This window comes from Gopherus evgoodei, chromosome 3 (assembly GCF_007399415.2).
Source record: "Gopherus evgoodei ecotype Sinaloan lineage chromosome 3, rGopEvg1_v1.p, whole genome shotgun sequence".
Lineage (NCBI taxonomy): Eukaryota > Metazoa > Chordata > Testudines > Testudinidae > Gopherus > Gopherus evgoodei.
The window spans coordinates 206631948-206658333 of NC_044324.1; the positions used below are offsets into that span (position 1 = coordinate 206631948).

The following is a 26386-nucleotide window of genomic DNA, read 5'->3' on the forward strand; positions in this document are numbered from 1 at the left end:
TATGCAACCAAGAGTTGATGCAGCTCAGAAGTTAACAGGCTAGATTTAATACTGCACTGTGGCTTCTAGGAAACACTCCTATCCTATGGCCAGAAGCACAGCCAGGGCTCTTTCCCTTTGTCCCAACTAATGTATCAACCCCTGAGGCTGTAGGTAGCTTGAACAAGTTACAGCAATTCTCTGGCTAGCCTTACACTGGGGTCTGGTCTGGTGCACAATTGCTCTGAGATTGTGTCATGATAGCTTTACCCTCACCCAATGACACGCCCTGGAGCTGAGTTGCACAGACAATGCAGGCCTGTATTACAGTATTTTTATGCTGCTGTGACATTATCTGATTAAAATATGACCCTATAGATCATTGTTGCAACCACTGATATATTTGCAACAAATCTTGTAGAAAATGTGGCATATAAGAAAGATGTCTATGGAAAGGTTATGATTTGCTGAATATGATTATTTGTAGACAGGTATCATTTTTGTATTTGAAGTTTGAGTATTGGCTCTATACTTGGATTTCAAATCTTGGCTCCTGAGGTAACACCCACAAGGTATTTAGCCTGAACATCTTGGAGGGACTATTCAAATTAAGTGGCTCCTCGAGAAACACTTAACTGACAATGGACTATGAGAGACACCCATCGACACTGAATGGACTGTCCTGCAAATGCACAGTCTGGGGCATAGGTAATGATTTCCTGCTGTAACTAAGCAAAATTATGCATGGACATGTGACTTGCTTCTGTGATTCCAAACTCCATCTTTTACCTGTAATTTTCCACTAGTTATACTGAGGGCTTTGCTTGAAATAATGGATTTCCCTCCACATGGCAGAAGCTATAAGAGGCCCTGGAAACAATGCCATTTTGCCTCCTTCCTGCTCAAATATCTGGACTATGTACTTACGCTAATGGGAACATTCTACCGAGGGACTGATGCCCTTCCAATGATTTGGAAGCATCCAAAGACTTATCAAGCCAGCAGTTTATTCCATCATTGCTACAAGCCTGAACCAAGAACGCTGCATTTATCGTATTTGATTCCTTTAACCAATTTTAACTCACCTCTTTCTTATAATGAATAAACCTCTAAATTTTAGATACTAAAGGATGGGCAACAGTGTGATTTTTGGGTAAGATCTGAGTTATATACTGACCTGGATGTATGGCTAGTCCTTTGGGATCAGAAGAACCTTTTATTTGATGAGGCTGGTTGTAAAGAACCACTCATCTTTACATCCAGTGGTTTTGGTGGTGATACAAGGACTGAAGTATCTAAGGAAACTGCTTTTATGACTTGTTAGCCAGTGTGGTGAAACAGAAGTTTACTTTTGTTGCAGGTTTGGTATATCTAATGGGAGAATAACCTCCAGTTTTGGGGTATAGCTTCCCTATTTCTCAGCAGTTTGTCCTGAATTTGGTGTTCTCAGTTGTGACCCACAAACGCATGCTTACAGCTGCTCCTTTTTTTTTTTTTCCTTCTCCCTGTGGAGTTTGCAAATTCTCTGCTTCCTGGTAACTTATAAGCAGTTGGGTGGGAGGAAGGGGGCAATGTCTGGATCACAAACCATTGCAAAGCAAGGACAATCTTTTTAAACAGCATAGCAATTCAAAATGACAGTGATGTGTCAGCAATGCTCCCAGTCTCACAGGGAATACTAAAAAACAGTATGTTCAAGAATATTTTAATTAAAAGTTTGTAACGGATACACAAACATTTGGACATGAAACATGAATAACTAAAAGATTAAAGTGACTTGCCTAAAGTGACAATGAAATTCATGACAAAAAAAATCAGGTATTAAACTCAGGTTTCTTAAATCCCAATCCAGTGTTTTAACCATAAGACCAGCCTTCCTTTTTTCATGCTTTGGAATATTCTTCACTAAAATTTACTTTTAGCGTGACAATTTTCCAATCACAGAACAAGATAGAATACTTAGATGTAAAAATTGCAAGTTTAATAATGGTTTACAAATATACAATATTTACATTTGTAAGTTTTACAAACCAAAAGCACAGTCTACAGGAGATGAAGACTTTGTGAGCCTTTGGCTACACTCAGCAATGTATTTATTTACAAAACCAGATAATCAAATACTTTTTCATAATGTCATAAGTGATATCAAAACATTTAAACTGAAAGCAGTTTTCTGTTGTGAAATGCCTACCAGCTTAACCACACACATTTTACAATTTGAACTCATTCTCCATGTATCACTGTTAAAACAGAGCTTCAAAATTCAAAACTCCAGTTCATCAGGTCAAGTAAGGAAGAGTATAGCATTGAATCCATCATGTTTAAGTGCTTTACTGGCCAAGGGTTACACCAAAATCTATTTCAATTTGAAAACATAGTTGTGAAGTTTCAGGCATTTGAACACTGAACTGATTAAAGTAGTTGTAGTACAATCTTCCACATTGTGTATTTAATTCTAATCACATTTAACCAAATGAAGCCATACCCATACAAGAGACAACAGGCCAGATCATTAACTCAAAAAAATCTGTGTAATTCCATTGCAGTCAGTCAATGTAGCTATTCTGATTTACACCATTTGAGGATCTGGCCTAGTAGATTCTATTTTTCCTACACAGTTTGATAATGGTTCAGTAAAGTAGCATTAGCTGCATTTTAATTAACCCCAGAATACTTGTTTTTGGAAGATGGGTGGCATAACCAGGAACCCCTTCAAAATGGTAGCCAGGAAAACAATACCTACAACTCTTAATGGAAGAAACAGAGAAGTGTCTTTTTCAGTATGTCTTTATCTTACAGATTAGCTATCTGCTATGCTAGGTTCTTTCTTTACCACATATATGCTAGTCCGTCACTTAAAAGAAGCAGACTGACAATGGACTCTCCAGATTGTATGTATTTCCACTAATTTTTTGATGGGTGGACTTGTTCTAATCAGTGAGCACTAACTTCATCTTCTGGAAGCTGAATTTTTAGGCTCTCATCTCCATGAGTTAGTTTCAAGTTTATTAAAACAATTTGAGAACCACAGAGATATAATAAATGCACACACTAGTGTTTCAGCCTACTCACTTCATGGATTTAAAACAAAAATCTTGCTGATAAGTGAGAAACAAAGAAAAACAATAGAAACATGTGAATGAACTTTCTGCTGTATACCTTTCTTGAACACTTTAAATACTATTCACATGAATTTTAAACCACACAATTGCAACATGTGACAGTACCAGTGTGTACACGATATTGAACTCATTGTAGTGGCTATTAAGACACTTGGAGGAAACTGTTGTTTACAACTGTAAACTGTTTTTATAATTTAATTAATTTAACATAGTCCAGCATCAATTTCACATACAGAAGTAAAAAAGATCAAGATGAGGCATCACAGACAGAATTTTAAAAATGGTTCAGTCTTTATTACAATCATTTTCCTACCCAACAAATTAAATGGCAAAAAATCCAGACCAAATTCAAGTATCTCTGAGACATGCCTGCATTCTGGATTTTCTTCGAGCAAGAGCTTCTTGTTTTTTCCTTTCAATTTCTTCTTGAGAACATTTTCTGTTTTTCTGTTCTATCACAAATGCTGCAAGTATAAAATATGCATTAGGGGCCTTCAAACTTGTTCAGTATGTATTTTTAGTTGTCTGTCTTCAGTGTCTGAAAATAAACAGTAGCAACACACTGGACTGACAAATGAGGAACCCAAGTTAAAAAATGGCCTACAAAACATAGTTGATCCTCAAGGCAGGAAGTGGCAAGATATTGTATTGCTGCTGAAGGCTACTTACTACCCAATGTACTGGGAAGCAGACACTTGCTTAAAAGAAATTTTATTGCTGCCCTTCAAGTGAACTTTACAACATCAGAAATCAATATAGAGACTACAATGGGGTAAGAAAGTTAAGAATACTGGAGTGAAAGGGGCTCTAAATCCAAGTGGGTTAGGTAGAGATCCTGGTATCAGATTGTACAGACACCGGGGTCAGGTATAGTACAGGCGTCAAACAGATAGGACCAGAGGGGTAGAAATAAGGTCAAACCCAACAGAAAAACAGGAGATGGGGACATGATAGCTAAGCATAACATTTTATGTGTTTTCCTATAGAGCAGTAAATTAGCATGCACTAAAATCCTGGCCCCATTGAAATCAAACAAAAAATTCCCACTAAAGTCAGTATGACCAGGATTTCACCTATGATGCACAGCATCATCTAATTGCCTATTAACATAGCTTGGAATATGTGGCCTTTCACATTAGAGAAATAAGACAGAGGGCATAAAGTCAGTTAAGGTAACTACAAGTGTGAGTAAAAATATAAATACAAGTTTTGAGAGAGATGACTTGCCAAACTCTATACATATCTGTGGTTAAGGTCTCAGCACCAACGAGAGGGATGGTTGTCCTTTCAGTGAGGATGGGAAATTTAGGTTAAAATACAGAACTACCACCCAAAAAGAACTGAGAGCAATGCCACAGAGTACAAGATATTCTTGCCCAATTTCCTATATTTAATGACCAATGTATTCTGTCAAAAAGTCCAAACATTACTATCAAGAAAAGCTATTTATTCCTTGAGGTTAATGCTCCAAAAGGGTAAATCAGAAGTGTTGCAAGCAAGCAAATATAGTAATTCATACCAATTCCATGGTGAAAGGAGACAAGATTTCCTTGTTGCTAAGTGCTAATGTAATTGAAACATTCACTGGTCACTGTTTTGGAGACAGGCACTGTCAACCAATGACATCAAGGAGCTGAGGTTTCCATTAATTTTCTTCTATAGAACAGGACATATTCTAATAGTTTTTGGGTGGTGTGTTTTTTTTCTGTTTGTTTTGTAATAGTTTCCAAGACTGCTACTTCCCACTTACCCACTGTCACAGGTATGAAAAAAGGAAGAAAAAGGGCTGGAATATCGGACACAAAACAAAATAATCCATAACACTACTTGAACAAGTCAGTTGTTTGGCAAAGTACAGCTACCTCCAAATGCAGATGGTGTATGTTACAATGTGAGAGTATCAGGTATTTTTGTAGCTGTGATTTCTGAACTTCGGCACTGACGTGGTATGTTTTAAAGGTGAACTACAAACAAAACATCAGTTTTTCAGCTTCACCAAGATTTAATATTGAAAAGAAACTTCACAAAGCCATGCAGTGAACTAAAATCCTGAACTGACTGTTGGCTGGTTCCATGCCCAAGCATGTTTCCCTAGTAACTGGTTAGTGCTTACAGCAAGAAGCTTTGGAAAAGGCTGGGTAAGCTAAAAGAGGCTTGGGGAGAGGGCCAATGATACAAGAGCCACACAGCTAGTCCGTTCCCCCAGCAGCAACCAGTAGAAACCAACTGACAGACTTGGGAACAGAAAGGAAAGTGTAAGTTTTTCGATTACATGATGAATACCCCACTTGGCTGGCAAGTTTGGCCACACAGCAGATACTGATGCAGGCCAAGGTTTTCCCAAGTGACAAATGACTGGGGTGCCAATTTTCAGGTGTCTAACTTGAGACATTTACATTCATGCCCTGAAAATCAGGCCCCTTTAAAGTAACCAATCTTTGGCACCCCAAAACAGCTATCCCAAATCAACAGTCTCTTTTAAAAAGTCTCAGTTCAAGTAAGTAGCATTTTAATTTGCAGTTCACATTTAAAATCAAACGTAAGCGTCAGAGAACAGTGACCAAGAAATGATGAGACATTCTGGCAATGCTGAAATATAGTGTGTCCAGAAGTGTCATCAAGATAAACTGGACTTATAGGTAGGATCAAGTATTTTGGCAAATAGTAAGTTGAAGGAAGGTTTCCAAAACAGATTTTCATTTTTGAAAGAGAGAGAAAGTAAAAATGTTTATTTTAAAATTGTCTCATCATGCCTAGTTTGAGAAGACCAAATACTTAAGTTTATAAACAACATTTCAATACCATAAAGTTTGCTTTGATGTGATTTAACACCTTATCCCCCTCCCGCACCCCAGATTAGTATTAAAAAAGAAACATACCTGTTGTTGACTCTGCCAGAGATTCTGAAAGGTGCCTCTTAAAAGGTGGCTTTTGATTAATTTTAATCTTCCCATGCAAAGGGATGTTCAGTTGATTCTTGCTTTCTTCCAAACCCTGCTGAGTAACTTTGATTCCAGAAGTGCGTCCTATACTTATACTTTTAGGATCCACATGAACAGCAACCTGGGAATTGCTAATCTTTTTAAATGTAAACTTTGAAGGCACAACTGACATTTTATTCATACAACTGTTATTTTGTATATTTCCTGTGTTGTGTGAAAGGTCTTGGTTGCATCCTCCATTAAAAGTATTAGTACACCCATTTGTTATGTTAATTGGGCCAATTTCAGAACTGAGACTACCTGCAGGCACAGAATTAGACCGATACCATTTGCCTGGAAAACTGTTTGTAGTATTTGCAGAAGCAGCTTTATTATAGTTTTGGGAATGGGTATACCTGTGTTGTATAGGAACATTTGCCATCACAGCTATAGGATTTGCAGAATTTGTACAGTTCACTACATTTCCAAATGTAGTTAATTTGTCTGTAACCTTTGAGGAGTTTGTACAAGGAGTACTCACTGAGCTGGTGTCCTGGTTGGCACTGATTTTTTGTGCCAATGGGTGTTTAGGCAGTCCTTTTTTAGATGCTGTGAAGCTGTTATCGGCATCAGATTTGGAAGTAATACTGGCTTCTTTTATAATTATTGCTCTTTTGTTTCCATGTTTAATGTCTTGGTTCTGAGTTTGTTTTTCTACATCATCACACACCTGATACAACAAATCATCATCTTCGCAGTTTGTGTCCCAAAGACTATCAGATTCACAAAACATATCTAAAACTTCATCAGGAAACTTAGGATCATTCCAATCATCAAATGACACAGAACATTTCTGAGGCATTTCAGCTTGTTTTAGGTTAGCCACACCAATACAGGTCACCACCTTCACTAGATCATTAGGCTTAGTGTTAGCAGAAATAGATGACTGAGGGAAAATATTGTGTTTGTTATTTCCATGTTTTCCAGTCTGTGTTCTATGAGGATTAGAGTGTATCAAGATGGAAGAGTATCCTTTTACCGGAAAACTAGTAGGACCACATTTAGGCTGAATGCATTCCATTCCATTCTTAAGGTCAGATTCTACTGAAATAAGAGAAGTATGATCAGAAACTTTGTTTTGGGCACTTTTCCAAGTGGAATTTACTGTATAAGGTTTAACATCATGCTCCATACGTAGAAAACCAGCCTGTACCTTTGAATTTTCCATCTCGTTATTTGGTTTCTGGAAAGAAAGAGATTTTGCAGCATCTTGTATTGTTTTATTATTTTGTTTCAGAGGTGCATATTGAATACCGTTGGATTTGGATGAAAAACTTACACCAATTACAGAATTAGAAGTATTTGTTCTTTCCTTAGTTTTACTAATGCCACTGAAAGCGTGTGTGTTTGGCTTTTTAGGAGCTGATAAAGCTTTTTCAGGAGTACTAATCTGCATTACAAAGGAATCATCTGCCAATAAATCAATATCCCAATCATCAAAGTCATCATGAGCTAGTTCAGCAGGCTTACTAGAAATCAATGATTCTATCTTCGAAGATGTTAAACTTAGTTTTGGCAGCAAAGGAATATTCTTAGTTTCTGGAGCTGCAATCTGGTTCACACTTTCTGATGCACATGTTGAACCTTGCTTCTGGCATCTCTCTTCAGCAATGTGCTGCTTGGTTACTGTACTTTCCTTAAAAGTGTGCTTCTCCTCCACCAAGGGGCTTTTGGGGCTTTCATGGAAACTATTGTTTAGGGAAATAGCTGATAGGCCTTGGCTCAACTGTCCACTACATTTCTGGGTAGAGCAATCAAAAAGGGCATTAAGAGCCACTTCGGCCTCAAGGTCTAAAGACTTCTGGCTGCTAGTTTGACATTCTATAGCAGGGATGCCAGTGCTCTCTTGAACTGGCTTCAAGGACAGAACAGTAGGTGTTTCAGAATCTTCATCAAGGAATGACTGCAGATTTTTCATCTGTGCATCATCTTTATAATTATTTAAAGTCTCTGCCTCTGCACTAGTCTGAACAAAACCATTGCATTGATCATCTTGCTCCTTGACTGTATCTAGCTCTACCTGGTTTCTATCAAATTGCTTAGCCAACTTCATCAGTTCCTCTTCAGTATTTTTTATTTTATGATCTCTAAATGGAAAAATAGAAAAAAAAGTAAAAAATACCAAAGAATACTTTGCAAAGTGAAACCAGTTTACTCTCTAGTTAAACAAATGTATCTACATAAGATATGATTAAAAATCTCTAAATAAGTATAATTAATGTAACTGTCAAGATATATCCCTTTCCTGTGACCAATGATCATCCCATTTAAAAAGATTAACGAAAGAATATTACCATGTATTGACCCTGCTAATGTACAGATTGTATTCATTATAATCCCATAAATTCATGGATTCAATGAAATGCTGCTTCCTTTACATGAAAGCATAACTTCTTTGATATATAAGCTAAAGTGAATTAGAACTTACCGTGTACCATTTAATTTTGTCCTAGTTCGCACTTTTACTACTCCAGGTGTACAGGGAATAGCATCCTCACCAATCCACATCCCTAGAAGAGATCCCTCAGAACCGCCTGGTTTTTCATCCTGAATAAGTAAGATTAAATTGGCACTACTTAGCAATTTGATTTAAATTAAAGATTTCCCTACACACACAAGTTGCCCTGGTTTAACTTAAATCCGTTTTAAAACAGATAAAATGGATACAAACCTGGCTATGAACTAAAAGGCACAAGCTAAATCAATATAAACCAGGTTTAAGCCAACGTAAGATTTCACACACAAAGTTGAATTAAATTAACTACACCAATTTAAAAACCACAACTTTAATTAAAGTGCTGCAACTTTGTATGTGGACCTGGTTTAGGATATTATTGTATTAACAGGCAAAGTACCAAAGCGAAAGATTAGAATATAATATTCTGCAATGTTGAGTTAGCAAACTTTATTTTAGTCTACTAATACAGCTATCTAAGATGTGCTCTTTGTTTACCTACTAAAACAGTGCAGACAAATTACAGAAATTAAGAAAATCATATTGAGGATGTCTCTTGAACAGGAGCAAGTTTTGAATTCTTCCATTACACCACTGTCGTCATACCAAGATATTTCAGATAAATAGGTAGTAATAAATAGAATTTAGAACTTAAAATAAAATTGGTCCTGAGCTCTAAAGTTCAGATCTGCATCTGAACTCTCTCAGGAGTTCTTAGGTATACAGATCTCTGAATATGATTCATGGATACTTATAAACAACAACAAAAAAGAATGAAGATGCAGAATTACTCTATATAAGCAAGAGGAAGTGACTTGAGTTTTACTGACCAGTAATGGAAAAGAGCTTTTATTTTAGGAAAAAAGTGATGGTAGCAGCAAATGGTAATCCAAACACTGTCAAAAAGTGTGAATAAGAAGCCGTAGTCCAAGACAGGGCCATAAATAGTGCAAGAGAGAGCAATAACTTACACCACAAAAAAGGGGAGGCACAGTTAATTGTTTCTTTAATAATGACTTTGAAACCCCAGACTGGAAGATTTTTTTTTCAAATATTATGCTATAGCTTTGAAATACAGAAACCATTTTAAATGGTGTCAAATAAGTAGGCATGTTTTTGCCTGCTGAAGATTACATGATTGTGTCAGGAAAAGACAGATTTTCTTACGGGTCTTATGCTTCAGTAAAAGATGGCCCTGCTGTTAGAATAGCATCTTGTTTATTTTGTCAAATTCCAGGCTCTGGATGACAATTACACAGGTGCACTGGCATCAACCTGAAAACTGACTAGGATTACAAACATAGACATTACTAACTTTATCTACTAGAATAACCAAGCAATGTAATTATATCAATGCTATTGCACAGTCTTTCCTCATCTTAATCTTGTATGGTTCCTGCACTTTGCTAGTTGAAATTTCAAGATAATTCATATTTTAAGAGTAAAATAAGATTAATGGTCTTTTTTCCATGGTTAGATTGCTTCTTTCAACAAAAAATAAAAAGGAATAAGACTGGAATGGCAACACAAAATGAATAAAGTATTTTAAATTGTTAACAGTTACTATATTTCCAGGATTTTGGATTTCCAGTTGAAACAGCAATATAAAAAGTTGACAAGATTAACAGTTGCTCAACTGTTACTATTTATAGTCAGTTTACATCAGTAAACTGGACTAAAATTCTGTACATTAGATATAAACAAAGTATAAAAACGAAGTATTCTTGAAAGCCCATTCATGTTTAGCAGAGTATTAAACAACTTATCTATGAATATTGCTTTTTAGAAATGTAACTTTAAGAAATCAAAGCCAGAAGGTATTCAGAAACTGGACCATCCTTTCATTTAATCTGATTTACACAAATAAAGTAACATTATGTACCTTTAGAAAAATGTTGGGAATATACAAAAGGATACAATTTATAAAAATGTTCAAAGGGAAATGGCAAAAATTAAAACAAATCTGACATACAAATTTAAACTGACTTCAATTTTGATATTCTTTTTTTAATCTCAAAGTCTGCAAGCTCCTGCTTGCCACTGTCTTTTCTCTATTAGGTGAGCTACTCCCTCTAGCCAATTTACAAGATTAAATGTAAGCAGTCACATACTCACCTGGTATAAAGTGTCTTAATAGAGCTATGTGAATTTACACCAGCTGAGGATTTAATCCTGAGAGTGCAACGTGCTGGCTATCTTATAACCACTAATTATGAGATACTCAAAATTCTAGTTTCAGACTTGTTTAAGATATGAATAATAGTATTTATCGTTTACTGTACTGTACTTCTTGTAACTTTGCATTCACAGGAAATTCTGACTTGATGGTACCTTTTATGAGAGTCTGTGGCCAGCAGAGAAATGCAAGTTGTATGATTTTATTGCTGATCCAACTTTTTAATTTTAATTGCAGAAATATTATTGTAATAAACTGAGCTGCATAGAGAGTCTGAAAAATTATCCCAAAGGCAGGCCTCTGAGCACCATAATTGGCTTCAACAGGCAAAGTAGTCTAAAGGAGAACCGTATTGACATCTTAGAAAACAAGCGTCACGGGCAAGATTAGAAAGGCAAAGGCACAAAATGAGCTCAAACTAGCTATGGGAATAAAGGGAAACAAGAAGACTTTTTATCAATACATTAGAAGCAAGAGAAGTCCAAGGACAGGGTAGGCCCACTGCTCAGTGAGGAGGGAGAAACAGTAACAGGAAACTTGGAAATGGCAGAGATGCTTAATGACTTCTTTGTTCTGGTCTTCACTGAGAAGTCTGAAGGAATGTCTAATATAGTGAAACTTATGGGAAGGGGGTAGGTTTAGAAGATAAAATAAAAAAAGAAAAAAAGTTAAAAATCACTTAGAAAAGCTAGATGCCTGCCAAGTCACCAGGGCCTGATGAAAAGCATCCTAGAATACTCAAGGAGCTAATAGAGAAGGTATCTGAGCCTCTAGCTATTATCTTTGGAAAGTCATGGGAGACGGGAGAGATTCCAGAAGACTGGAAAAGGGCAAATATAGTGCCCATCTATAAAAAGAGAAATAAAAACAACCCAGGAAACTACAGACCAGTTAGTTTAACTTCTGTGCCAGGGAAGATAATGGAGCAAGTAATTAAAGAAATCATCTGCAAACATTTGGAAGGTGGTAAGGTGATAGGGAATAGCCAGCATGGATTTGTAAAGAACAAATTGTATCAAACCAATCTGATAGCTTTCTTTGCTAGGATAACGAGTCTTGTGGATAAGGGAGAAGCGGTGGATGTGGTATACCTAGACTTTAGTAAGGCATTTGATACGGTCTTGCATGATATCCGTATCGATAAACTAGGCAAATACAATTTAGATGGGGCTACTATAAGATGAGTGCATAACTGTCTGGATAACCATACTCAGAGAGTAGTTATTAATGGTTCCCAATCCTGCTGGAAAGGTATAACAAGTGGGGTTCCGCAGGGGTCTGTTTTAGGACCGGCTCTGTTCAATATCTTCATCAACGACTTAGACGTTGGCATAGAAAGTACGCTTATTAAGTTTGCAGACGATACCAAACTGGGAGGGATTGCAACTGTTTTAGAGGACAGAGTCAAAATTCAAAATGATCTGGACAAATTGGAGAAATGGTCTGAGGTAAACCAGATGAAGTTCAATAAAGACAAATGCAAAGTGCTCCACTTAGGAAGGAACAATCAGTTTCACACATACAGAACGGGAAGAGACTGTCTAGGAAGGAGTATGGCAGAAAGCGATCTAGGGGTCATAGTGGACCACAAGCTAAATATGAGTCAACAGTGTGATACTGTTGCAAAAAAAGCAAACGTGATTCTGGGATGCATTAACAGGTGTGTTGTGAGCAAGACACGAGAAGTCATTCTTCCACTCTACTCTGCACTGGTTAGGCCTCAACTGGAGTATTGTGTCCAGTTCTGGGCACCGCATTTCAAGAAAAATGTGGAGAAATTGGAGAGGGTCCAGAGAAGGGCAACAAGAATGATTAAAGGTCTTGAGAATATGACCTATGAAGGAAGGTTGAAAGAATTGGGTTTATTTAGTTTGAAAAAGAGAAGACTGAGAGGGGACATGATAGCAGTTTTCAGGTATCTAAAAGGGTGTCATCAGGAGGAGGGAGAAAACTTGTTCTCCTTAGCCTCTAATAATAGAACAAGAAGCAATGGGCTTAAATTGCAGCAAGGGAGATTTAGGTTGGACATTAGGAAAAAGTTCCTAACTGTTATGGTAGTTAAACACTGGAATAAATTGCCTAGGGAGGTTGTGAAATCTCCATCTCTGGAGATATGTAAGAGTAGGTTAGATAAATGTCTATCAGGGATGGTCTAGACAGTATTTGGTCCTGCCATGAGGGCAGGGGACTGGACTCGATGACCTCTCGAGGTCCCTTCGAGTCCTAGAGTCTATGAATCTATGAGTCAGAATGAGAGAAAAAAAAATGGAGAGGTGGCAGGTAAGGAAACAAACTGAGAACTTTGTAAAAGGAGGGAAGGAATAAAAGCAAGTTACACAAGAGAAATAAGAAGGAAACTGGTTATAAAAAGGAAGGCAAAAGTAACTCTTCCAAGTAATTTCAGAACTCAATCTGGGAGCAGGAACAGTCTCTAAAGCCAGGAACACATTTAATCATTTGAAGAACTAGGTTATTTTACAGCTATGGCATGGATGTGTGTTTGGAAAGCTAGAATTAACCATAAGCAGAGAACACTATGATTTAACAAAAAGGAGGGTACAAAAACCTGAAACCTATGGTTACTTGCATTGTGTTGGAATGGTAAATGAAGAGAGGAACCACCTATTAAATATGATATGCCTAAAATTATACATTTGAAATTAAAAGTTGTTGAAATAGAACATGCCACTGCATTTTTCAGAAGAAATGGATCACTATCACCCATTTTGAAGCTAACACCTTCTAAAAATTGAGGCTGGTCTTGTTGGGATCCACGAAGTGGACAGGCATAAGCCTGCACACTGCTAAAGGACCTAAGCCTAAGGGGAGGATCCACAGGTCCAGGATGCCAAATAATTGCAGGGGATAACTAAGGAGGTGACAGGAACAAGAGTGAGTTCACAGGGCTAAACGAAGGGAACCTGACAGAGACACGGAGCAGAGAATCTCAGACAGCACCCACTGCTCCTCAAAGGTGTCGAGGGAGACAGCGGATGCCGCCCAGAGAAACTCTGCCCGGATGTGTGAACGGACTGAGGACTGGAAATAGGCCCCACAGTCGCAGGAAACCCTGTTGGCCAACCTCCTCTCCCTGGTTTTGTAGATGGCCATTTTGGCCAGGGCTAGGAGGTTGACAAGGAGGTCCTGTGACTTTGTGGGGCCACGGATAGGGGGTGGGTAGATGAACGGGTGAGGGGAAAAGGGCAACCAAAAATGTAATAATATATCCAAGAGGAGCCAGAATAGGGACTGCAACCTGGCACACTCCAGATATGCATGTGCCAGGGTCTCCCTCATGCTGCAAAAGGAACAAGCGTCTGGGACGGGAGTGAACTGTGCCAAGTACGCACCCGTGTTCATGGCTCCGTGAAGGAGTGGCCAGCTGATGTCCCTGGTGGGCCTCGGGACCAGGGTGGAATATAGGCTGGCCCACCAGGGATCCTCACTCTCCAGAGGTGGCAGGAGGTCCTGCCACTTTGTGTCGGGGTGGGATACGAGGGCGAGGACATAAAGGGTGCGGAGCACGAGCATGTACAGATGTTTTCTTGGCACGGTTCAGAACCAAACAGGCTGCAACTTGTGCAGCTGGCTCACGGTAAAGGGCAGGATGTCCGGGAAGGTCCACAGGGCAGGGTCCCGATGAAAAGGTCCGGAGGGCCCGGGCTGCAGGGTGGGCGGGGCATGCCTTCTCGTAGGACCTGGTCTAGGAAAACCCGAGCAGTGGGCAGTAAAGCAGCCCTCACCTCCTGAAGTACGCGCCGGGGAATACAAGGCCTGGAGAACTCCATGCACTGAGCAATCGTCAGGGGACCCAGCCAGTCTCCCTGACCGTAGTCCAGGATGTCTCTGACTCTGGTGACTTCCACCAGGACTAATCTCTGGTGCACTGAGGGAGACTCCACCACCTGCACACAGAGTAGGGGGGGTTGTGTAGAGGGGTTCCGGGAGGAGATCTGCCCCCTTGGTGGCCGCCACAGACCTGGTCACCAAGAGCAGTTTCCAGGTCCAGAGGTGGTCCTGATAGAAGACCAGCAGCTCGGACAGGGCTTGCGGAAGACCTCTTCGATGGAGATAAAGGAGCTGCCAGTCGTATCGGACCCCTTGGAAGCTGTGCAGGAAGGCATGTGCCAGTACACTCCACGCTGGACTACCTGCACCGTAAAGGAGCCTCGGCAGGGCCTGGAGGCAGAAGACGTGGACCTGAGTGCGCAGGCACTTCCCCTGCCCCTGGAGGAGAGAGGGCAGGGCCTGGAGAACCCCTGCAGGGACCCAATCCTGGTCAGAAGAACTCCAGAATCAACGTTCGGAGGTTGCCCAGGAAGCCCAGGGCCAGGACCAGGGCGTTGAGCCGGTGCCAGAGCATGGACAGGACTAGCTGATTGAGCACCAGTGGCCTCCCTTGGAGGGAGAGGCACCAGAGTGGTCCTATCCATCTCCAGAGCCGCTCTACCACCTGCCCTCTAAACCCTGCCAGTTCTCCGCTGGAGACAGATGTGTGACAGAAAGGTAAACATCAAGACAGAGCAGCGGACCCGTGCTCCATCGGATGGCCTGAAGTGCAAGTGGGAGGGAGCTCACCTGGCACCCGTCCCCAACCACCAGGCCAGAGGTCTTGACCCAGGCGCAGAAGGCTGCTGAGTAGATGACCTGGCAAGCCTCCACCCGCACCAAGTCGCCTGGGTCCTGAACCACGAGGAGAACATCATCGGCATACGCCAGCAGGACCAGCTGTAGCTCCGGCTCTCACAGCACCAACCCCATCGGACTCCAGTGGAGGAGACAGAGGAAGGGCTCGATCACCAGAGCATACAGCTGGCCTGAGAGGGGGCACCCCTGCCGTACTCCCCACCCGAGGCTGATCGGCTGGGTCAGGGTCCAGCTGAGCCTGACTAGACACACTGTGGAGACATACAGCACCTGGAGAAAGCCCACAAACTGGAGTCTGAAGCCGAACGCTCGTAGAGTGCCCAGGAGATACCTGAGGTCCACCCTATCGAACGCCTTCTCCTGATCCAGGGACAGAAGGGCAAACGACAGACCATCCCTACACCCAAGCCCCAAGAGATCCTGGACCAAATACAGATCATCAAAGATGGTATGGCCCAGGACAGTGTAGGTCTGGTTGGGGTGGACCACGTCTGCCAGCAAGGACCCCAGCTGCAGCAAGACGGCCTTCACTATGACTTTGCAGTCCATGCTGAGGAGATGGGATGCCAATTCCGAAGTTTGCGGGGGAGGGCTTCCGAGAACTCAGCCAGAGTGAGAGGCAGCTCTAGCCATTCTCAGTTACCCACGCTGACCGTCGGGAGTCCGTCCCAGAGCGCTCTGCATCAGGATCGGTCGGATCTGAGAAGAAAAAGTCTGCGTAGAAGGCCCTGGCCCTCCCGCACATCTCCACCAGATAGACTCATAGACTCATAGGTCAGAAGGGACCAATATGGTCATCTAGTCTGACCTCCTGCACAAGGCAGGCCACAGAACCCTACCCGTCCACTTTTATAACAACCCCTAACCGAGGACTGAGTTATTGAAATCCTCAAAATTGGTTTGAAGACCTCAAGCTGCAGAGAATCCACCAGCAAGCGACCCATGCCCCACGCTGCAGGGGAAGCCGAAAAACCTCCAGGGCCCCTGCCAATCCGCCCTGGAGGAAAATTCCTTCCCGACCCCAAATATGGCGATCAGCTAAACCCTGAGCATGTGGGCAAGACTCACCAGCCAGCACCCAAAAAGGAATTCTCTGCAGTAACTCAGTTCCCGTCCCATCCAACATCTCCCCGCAGACCATTGAGCAGACTTATCTGGTGATAATCCAAGATCAATTGCCCAAATTAAACTATCCTATCATAACATCCCCTCCATATACTTATCTGGCTTTAAGACTAAGCTTGATAAGTCTTTTGCCCCTACTACTTCCCTCGGAAGGCTGTTCCAGAACTTCACTCCCCTAATGGTTAGAAACCTTCGTCTAATTTCAAGTCTAAACCTCCTAATATCCAGTTTGTACCCATTCGTCCTCGTGCCTACATTAGTACTAAACTTAAATAATTCTTCTCCCTCCCTAACGTTAACCCCCGATATATTTATATAGAGCAAGCATATCCCCCCGCAGCCTTCTTTTGGCCAGGCTAAACAAGCCAAGCTCTTTGAGTCTCCTTTCACAAGGCAGGTTTTCCATTCCTCAGATCATCCTAGTAGCCCGTCTCTGGACCTGTTCCAGTTTGAATTCATCCTTCTTGAACATGGGACACCAGAACTGCACACAATATTCCAGATGGGGTCTCACCAGCGCCTTATATAACGGTACTAACACCTCCTTATCCTTGCTGGAAATACCTCGCCTGATGCATCCTAAAATCGCATTTGCTTTTTTAACAGCCGTATCACATTGGTGGCTCAGTCATCCTGCTATCAACCAATACCCCAAGGTACTTCTCCTCCTCTGTCGCTTCCAACTGATGCGTCCCCGTGAGGGAGGTGCTGTCCTCTGCCAGAAGGCAGGGGACATGCTTCTTGGCCCCCTTCCTTTTCTCCAGGGCGTAAAAGCGGGAGCCGCGATCCATCTCCCGAAGGAGGTGGATGTGGGATCAGACAAAGGCACCTTGGGCCCAATGGTCCTCGAGGGCTCAGAGCTCCTCCCACTTCTCCCAGCATGCCCTGCAGAGGGATGGATCCTCAGGGCTGGTGGCGAGACACCTCTCCAGCTCTAATACCTCCCGTTCCAACTGCTCAATCACTGCATCCCTCCGTTGGCTGGCGCCCCAGGTGTAGTCACGGCAGAAGAGCCAGGTGTGCACCTTCCCCACGTCCCACCACTGCTGCGCCGAAGGAAGGGCGCGCCTCTGCCCTCGCCAGGACACCCGGAACTCCCAGAAGGACGCCATGAAGCCCACATCCTTCCAACAAGCTGTTGTTAAAGTGCCAATGGGCCGGCCCCAGCCTCTCTGAGCAGAGAGGGTAATTTTTACATGGGTAATTTTTTAAACCCAAAAATCAAAGTATGAATTCAAAGATCTGACACAAAGAATCAAAATAGTCAAATGTTATGCTTGTGATTTTAAATTCAACATGACAAATATGCTAATGCAAATATTAGAAAAACTAAGAATCTCAATCTTTTACTATGCAAAAGAGATTATGGAGACTATCCAACTGCTCTTCCCCTGGTTTGTAGACATAGACAATTAGAGCGCCATTTTTAACCTTTGATTTTTGCATAAAGTACAAAGTGTTGCTATAGGAAATTATAATTACCTGTGGAGCAATACGATTAACAATATCTGAAATGTCAACTGTACATCTACTGGTAGCCTGTTTCTTTTTTTCATTACCTATAAAAGAAAAACCTTTGTATAAACTGTCAAACACGACAAACCCATTTCACATACAACTGCTAAATTCAAAACTGTATTAAGAGCTGTATCACAGTATTTACTATAATGTCAATAAAAAGCCAGCCAGCCATACTAAGAAATGGCATTAAAAATGGATTTTACTGATAAAGAGAGCTTCTGTAGTGAAGAAAAAAAAAAGTTCAGACATCTACAGTGTACTCCAACTATACATTTCAAATGGCCATTTACTTTCTAAAAAGCACACTAGAAATAAGAACTCTTTGGTAGTAGTTACCTAGTTTGTGTGTAGTTGGCGAATGAGGATCCCAAAATATTTCTTGCTGTATATCAGTATCATTGGCAGGAGAACTGAAGGTAGGTAACCTTGATCTGCTATTTAATCTCTTTGGAGTCTTATATAAACATGATTCTGTGTGAACAGAAAGTAAGATTTCCCATATAAGAAATTAGCACTAGTAAAAATATCATTGAATTTAATATCAAAACAGACCCCATGGATCAACTTTTATAACCTGCAAGATGAAAGAAATTATATACAATTATTCCTTAACAATTTTTCAATTTAGATGTAAACTAAATTTTTCATGATTACATATTAAGTTCAGACTATGACTTGTCAGCTGCATTACTGCAGATAGAACAGTATATCCATTTTCAAAATGTACTGCAGGATACAGAATGCAAGATATTCAGCACCTAGCAGTAAGAATGAAAACTATCAAACAATTGGTCAAAATAGTGCATTGCACCACCAGTGGAATCTGATCATAAAAGTCATCTTAACCAAAGTGATACGAGATTTTTTAGTAGGACAGATGCTCCTCCCTCTTTTTCTTTCCCTCCACTGGGATAGGAGTTTTGTGACCATACACTGTACTGATCTCTGGCTACAATTTTACCCCCTCAAATCCATCAGCAGTCAGTCCAAGTTCTAATTTACCCCTGGAGACTGGCTGTGCACAGCAGTCCCAGGACTGGGAAAATGTTCTCCACCCCACTGCCCCCTGACGCTCTGTACAGTTCAACCAAACCCCAAAATCTGACCCTATAGTTGTAACATTAAGGTAATTCTAGAGTGCCCTTTGTCTTGTCCTATAAGGCAGCTCTTATAATCCCGAATCACTATGCATTTTCACATATAATGGATAAAAACAGGTCATACGTGTGTAAAGACAGCTTGCCATGATTAGCTATGACTCCAATGAAATAAGCAGAACAGAGTTCATGAAGTGCAATTTGTTGCATCTGCCTTTTTTAAATGAACTTGGCAGTGTGGATGCAGCCTACAGATAAAGAAATTTTAAGAGACAGCACTACTAAATTTAAATAAATATATTTGATTTTGGAAAAGATGTAGTTAGAATTCAAACATTTGTCACCTCTTAAAAATGAAGAAATCCTTAATCATTCATTCAAGTTTCAAATCCAAAAGGTATTAGCACAGAGAAAGGATTGCCTTTCCCTGCAGGAAACATTCCTTTCTGGTTGATCTGGGTCAGTGTTGACAAAACTGGAAGGAACTGAATGTGCACAAGGAGTGGGATTGGGAGAGGTGTGGAGGCACAAACAGGCCTCCCTTTAAAAAACATTAGGTCCCAATCCTACAAATTATTCCATATGAGTTCTGCAATTGTATGAAGTTCTATTAAAGGTAATGGGGTTCTGTGTGAGCATAGAATACATTACAGGACCACGACCAAAGTTATTTAAATGTTTTCTCGCTTAGTATTATTAAACAACACTGAAATTGAAAAGGGGAAAGTATCTTGACTTAGAAAAGAGAGGAAAAAAAATAAATGGAACTTCAGCAGAAAATTCTATAGCTGCATGACACAATGCACTGATGAAAATAAGTCACCAGCAGTTAGATCACACACAGAAGTTTTTAATACTGGATTCCCTATTTGTACAGATGGGAATGTTCTGCTTAAAAACTGATGGCATGATCTGCTCCAAGACAACAGGGAGATGCTGCTTATGTATTCATATATGAATTATAATAGAGTTCATTTTTTCCTGCAGCTGAGAGAAAGATTCAGAAGACAGATGAAACCTTTTGCGACTGAACTTCAGTTACCCAGGCCTTGTCTACACCACAAAGTTGCAGTGCTGGTGAGGGAGTTATAGCGCTGCAACTTAGGAGGTGTACACATCTGCAGGGCATCACCAGCGCTGCAACTCCCTGTTTGCAGCGCTGGCCATACACCCGTTGAAACTTGGGTGTAGAGGATCCAGCGCTGGTGATCCAGCGCTGGTCATCAGGTGTAAACACTCACCAGCGTTTTTCTTGACCTCCGTGGAATAAACAGGTATCCCAGCATACCAGAGGAAGCATCTCTGGTAATCAAGCAGGTGTCCTTCCCCGCGGTTTGCAGGGGGGTTCGGGGAACGCGAGAGCAAACCGCGGGGAAGCAGGTCTCCTTCCCCGTGGTTTGCTCTCGCGTTCCCCTAACCCCCGTGCAAGCAGATCTCCTTCCCCGCGGTTTGCAAGGGGGTTCGGGGAACGCGACAGCACACCGCGGGGAAGGAGATCTGCTTGCACAGGGGTTCAAAAAACACCGGAGCAAACCGCTGGGAAGGAGACCTGCTTGCAGGGGGGTTCGGGGAACACCGGAGCAAACCGCTGGGAAGGAGACCTGCTTGCACGGGGGTTCGGGGAACGCGAGAACAAACCGCGGGGAAGGAGACCTGCTTGGGGGGGGGGTGTTCGGGGAACACTGGAGCAAACCGCGGGGAAGGAGACCTGCTTCCCCGTGGTTTGCTCTCGCGTTCCCCTAACCCCCCTTGAAGCCGCCCAACAGCGCTGCAGTGTGGCCACATCTAACACCACTTGCAGCGCTGGTTGCTGTAAGTGTGACCACTCTGCAGCACTGGCCCTATACAGCTGTACTAATACAGCTGTAACAACCAGCGCTGCAAAATTGTAGATGTAGACATACCCCCAGTTTAGGCAGCGCTGCAAATTACAAGTTTAGGTCTAGCCTGTAAATTTCTAAGACAATCTAATCCTCAAAACAAAAATGCTGCAAACACCAACACGAGTTTTTAACTTTTTTGTTTACAACAAATCCTTGTGCTTCAGTGAATTGCAGCTGTCTGGGAAATAACAAGGCTAACTGGGCCAGTTTCCCCATCAGTCAATAAGCTCTTTCAGAGCATCAGACCAAACAGAATCTTATAAGTTGAACCAAACTGATGTAATTTGAAAAAAAGAAGAGACACCCCCTCTTCTCGGGCCAGCCAACCTGTCTGATGCCTTATACACACACCCCAGCCGTTGCAGCGTGAAAACACCAAGCTTAGCAGTTACTGACTTGCATTAAACATACAGCACCTAGCACATTAGGGGCCTGCTCTCGGTAGGGCAAGCCTTTGCACAGCTGACAAGTCAAGGTGTGTGGAGGATGGGAGGGGGGGGTCTCTCCGTGTGCCCCAGGAGGCTTTAGGGAGTGGTTATCGCTTGTGGGAATATGGTTGGGGCGCCGCTCCTGGGGATCCGCTCCCACAGGGTTCTGGGGTATCTCAAACTGGGGGAGCCCGTCTCTGCAGAGTGCTGCGCCGTATCCCCGCACCCTGGGGCGGGAAGCAGTCACCCCCATTCGGGGCGGCCGGCCGGGCTCCTCGGGCCTCACCCTCCGCCTTGTTCTTGCTACTGGGATCGGCAGCGGCCACCGCCGCCGCCTGCACCCCTCCATCTTCCGGGCCCCCAGCGCCGCTTTCCCCGGCAGCCGCCGACCTCCGCCTGCTGCACCTTCCGCCGCCCCGCGTCTCCGGGGCCGGGGACCTGAGGCGGAGCTTGTCACCACCCTTCCGCCGTCTGCTAGCCATGGCGCACGGCCTGCCGCCTCAGCATGGCGGCCCCGAACCGGCCGCTCACGCCGCCGCCGCCATCTTCCCCAGCGCCTCGAGCGCGCCCCGGCCCGGATTGGTCGAAATCAGCTCAGCTGGGGCCGTGATTGGTCTCGAGCGCAGAAAAGTGCGGACGCGGCAGGGAACTATAACAGCAAGCGAAGTAGCGGTCAATGGAGGCGGCTCCCTCTGCATAATACTGACCCCCATTACACCCCTCCCACTGCCCCCTCACTACAGATTCCTCCCTTACTATCCCTCCCATTGCCCCCTCATTACACCACTCCCCTCACTACACCCCCCCACTACTAGTTCACTACAGACCCCTCCCACTGCCCCCTCACTACAGACTCCTCCCTTAATAGCCCTCCCATTGCCCCCTCATTACACCACTCCCCTCACTACACCCCCCCACTACTAGTTCACTACAGACCCCTCCCACTGCCCCCCTCACTACAGACTCCTCTCTTCATATCCCTCCCATTGCCCCCTCACTACACATCCCTCCCACTGCCCCCTCATTACACCACTCCCCTCACTACACCCCCCCACTACTAGTTCACTACAGACCCCTCCCACTCCCCCCCTCACTACAGACTCCTCTCTTCATATCCCTCCCATTGCCCCCTCACTACACATCCCTCCCACTGCCCCCTCATTACACCACTCCCCTCACTACACCACCCCCACTACTAGTTCACTACAGACCCCTCCCACTGCCCCCCTCACTACAGACTCCTCCCTTAATATCCCTCCCATTGCCCCCTCACTACACATCCCTCCCATTGCCCCCTCATTACACCACTCCCGTCACTACACACCCTTCCACTACAGACCCCTCCCACTGCCCCCTTATTACACCCTGCTCCCATCATGACAGACCCTTTCCCTCACTACAGATCCATCCCACTGCCCCCTCATTACATACCCCTCCTTTAACGATCTTGGGGTTCATTAAATAACAAACTAGTGAATGAAACTTTATTAAAACAAACTAGAAAGCATCTCTGGTGAACTGCTGCACGCAGCCGTATGGTATTCCCAGCCCCATGGGTGCCAGGTTTGTATAATTTGTAGTGGTGCCCAGAATGGGTCCAAGCAGAACTGTCCCGACCATAGGATGGACTGGGGCAACTGGCCTGGGCCCCGTGCTTTGGGGAGCCCTGCCCTTCGGGGGATGCAGGGTCCAGGCAGAACTGTCCCGTCCATAGGATGGACCAGGGCAACCACCCTGGGCCTCGTGCTTCAGGGGGATATGGGAACCAGGGCAGCTTGGGGGGTTAGTGGGGGGCCTGGTGCTGCAGCAGTGAGTGACCTGGCCCCACCTACTCTGCTCCGTTCTGCCCCGCCCCACCGGCTCCTGGCTTGGCTCGAGGGAGGGGGTGGAAGCCAGAAAGAGGTGAAGTGGAGGCTTGGGGGAAGGGGTGGAATGGGGGTGGGTCACTCACTCTTGCCAGTACCAAGCCCTGCACTAACCCCTAGGCCACCCTGGACCCTGTGCCCCCCCTGAAGCGCGAGTCCCCACAAAGCATGGTAAGCTGAAACATTAGTGGAGCTGGCCCCACGTTCCTAAATATTGGTGGAGCAGGGGCACCACAGGCCCATATAAATCACGGCCTATGCCCAACCCCTGCCTCTGGGGCACATCTCCAAATGCCTATGTTCATAATAGGGTCCCTTATGAAGGATCATGTCTAAATTATAATCTTCTACAAACATATCTCCAGACCACCCCTCACTACAAACTCCTTCCACAGGCATTCTTTTCACTACAGATCCCTCCCACTGGCCTTCCCCTCACTACAGACCCCTCCCTTCACTTTATTAGGAATCATATTGTGTGTAGTGATTTGACTAGATCTCTCTTAGGTATTTTAAGGTACCTGTTATCTAAGCACTTAGGAAATAGGTAGAGGTATTTAGTGGCTGGGTGCACTAGCTTTGCTAGTGTGAGCTCAAATTTTAGATTGCCAGCTGTGCCCTGTGTAAGTGTGGTTCTCCAGTGTCTAACCAGACCAGACAGTGAGTATGAATGTTCTTACTAAGCAAGTAAATTTCTTGTGATGTCTTGTATGTCATACATCACAAGCTGGATACTTCTTTGTGACAACTCTTCCGACCCCACCTCTACTGCCTGCAAAAAATTAAACCTGAAGTATAAGCATATCTACCAAACATATAGTTCAAGGAATAAAATGCTTGTATTTTGGTGTAATGTCCAGTTAGGATTTCATTTAATCAGTTTGGAATAATCTTTTTAAAAGGATCAATTTCCTTATAGTGCAAAACTAGTGGGTGTTAATTAAGGGTCTGGAATATGAAAAGTTTAAAACCTTTAAAAGAGTGATTTCCCCAGCACTGGTTGGGTAAATTGTGAATGCTTCCATTCCAACCCTGTGCCCTAGGCACACAATGTTTTTTTCCCAGTTCTCCAGTCTCATGAGCACAATTAAAACCAATGGAAAGCTTTTAAGCAGAGGAAAAATAAGTATTATATATCAAATGAAAAAACATGTATTATGTGTATGGTTAAGGTTGCATACTTAATTTCAAAAACTTGGGACATTTAAAAGGTAAAGTTCTCAGGACAACTCAGTTACATTGCACATAGTGAATATAAAGTGGGGCCAAAAGTTTTTATTTTTATTTTTTTTTAAAAAAGGTTCCTAATGTTAGGCTCCAAAATCTATATTTAGGCATCTAAAATAAGGCCCCAGTCTTGGAATCAGATCTATATGACAGACACAGGCATAAATCCAAAGTAAAGCTATTTAAACTTTTTTTGGCCCTCTGCTTTAGCATATCCATTTTTAAAATCCATTTTGCTTCATATGGGTGCAGAAGTTGCCTGTGTGGCTCTATTAAGATATACATTGAAAATATGTTGCATGCTTTTTGGTTTGGAGAAAAAAAATGAGAAGATGCTCTATATACCTTAATATGTATTAACTAAGGCTATCAAGAGATTAAAAAATTAATAGGGATGAATTGTGCAATTAATCGCATTGTTAAACAATAATAGAATATCATTTATTTAAATATTTTGGATATATATTTTCAAATATAATGATTTCAATTACAACACAGAATACAAAGTATACAGTGCTCACTTTGTATTTTGATTATCAGCATAGAAGCATGTTTTCTGGAATGATGGTCGAAGCATGAAGGGGCGTATGAATGTTTAGTATACCTGGCACGTAAATACCTTGCAACACCGGCTACAAAAGTGCCATGCGAATGCCTGTTCTCACTTTCAGGTGACACTGTAAATAAGAAGCACTCAGCAATATCTCCCATAAACGTAAACAAACTTGTTTGTCTTAGCAATTGGCTGAATAAAAAGTAGGACTGAGTGACTTGTAGGCTCTAAAGTTTTGCATTGTTTTGTTTTTGAGTGCAGTTATGTAAAAAAAAATCTACATTTGTAAGTTACATTTTCACAATAAAGAGATTGCACTACTCTACTTCTATGAGGTGAATTGAAAAAATACTATTTCTTTTATCATTTTTACAGTGCAGATATTTGTAATACAAAATAATAATGTAAAGTGAGCTCTGTACATTTTGTACTCTGTGTTGTAATAAAAATCAATATATCTGAAAATGTAGAAAAACATCCAAAAAATAATAAATTTCAATTGATATTCTGTTGTTTAACAGTGCGATTCATCGTGATTAATTTTTTAAATCACAATTAATTTTTTTGAGTTAATCGCGTGAATTAACTGCGATGAATCAACAGCTCTAATTTGAACACAAGCACACCTTGGGGGGGTTATAATTTGCAGCTATATCAAAATGCTGTCAGAAGCAAAAGTTATTTACTGGAGGGTGCAATGAGTTGAAGGACACTGTTTTGCTGTATATTGATATCGTATTTTGCAGAATTACAAAAGAATCTGGCAAATTGAGACTGTTAATCCATCAATCTGAAAAGTTTTACCAAAAACCTTGTTGTCTCACCCCACTTCTTACTGACCACCTAATGACTACTGCAGAGTACTATAATGAGGTTGTATTACTTCATACTACAGTTCATTTACTAGTATACGCTGAAATATTGTCACAATTAAAACTAAACTACTCCTGTCAAATTAAATGAGCACTGTGAATTTTCTGATACAGTTTCCTTGATTCTCACCCTCCCGTAGTGTTTGTTCACTTACTAGCTAATTCACAAAATGTGATTATTCACATTGCATCTATTAGACATTAGTGAAGTTTTACTCTTACAGTAAAATGACTTTAAAAAGAAAATGTCATGATGTACAACTTGTTCTGCATGAGTGATCTTGTTACATCAGTCTCAACATATGCAAAGTTGAGTGTCCAAGAATTGGGGATGGGAGAGGGGAGGGATTCTTATACAGTAAAGCTGAACAGGTCTATGAAGGAAAAAGAGTTTCCTAATGAATCAAAGTAGCATGTGTATCTTACTGCACTTTGAGAAATCAGCTCTGAGCCTG

The 26386-nt window shown here is 42.3% G+C and overlaps 1 protein-coding gene across 4 annotated transcripts; it reads right to left on the reverse strand.

The window, feature by feature from the left end:
- Window positions 1–1686: 1686 nt before the first annotated feature.
- On the reverse strand, window positions 1687–22096 carry ETAA1 (ETAA1 activator of ATR kinase). 4 transcript variants are annotated; one of them, XM_030557881.1, is made up of 6 exons: window positions 21701–22096; window positions 18343–18477; window positions 17968–18044; window positions 8511–8629; window positions 5981–8169; window positions 1688–3565 (listed from the first exon to the last, which is right to left on the reverse strand). In XM_030557881.1, the coding sequence occupies exons 1-6, from the start codon at window positions 21894–21896 to the stop codon at window positions 3450–3452; spliced, it is 2832 nt and encodes a 943-aa protein (XP_030413741.1). In that variant the 5' UTR covers window positions 21897–22096; the 3' UTR covers window positions 1688–3449. The 4 variants fall into 4 exon arrangements, with proteins under 4 accessions (XP_030413742.1, XP_030413741.1, XP_030413739.1 ...); XM_030557879.1 differs by lacking the exon at window positions 21701–22096 and adding an exon at window positions 21403–21693; XM_030557882.1 differs by lacking the exons at window positions 17968–18044; window positions 18343–18477; window positions 21701–22096 and adding an exon at window positions 15631–16071 and having other exon boundaries at window positions 1687–3565.
- Between the last annotated feature and the right edge of the window lie 4290 nt (window positions 22097–26386).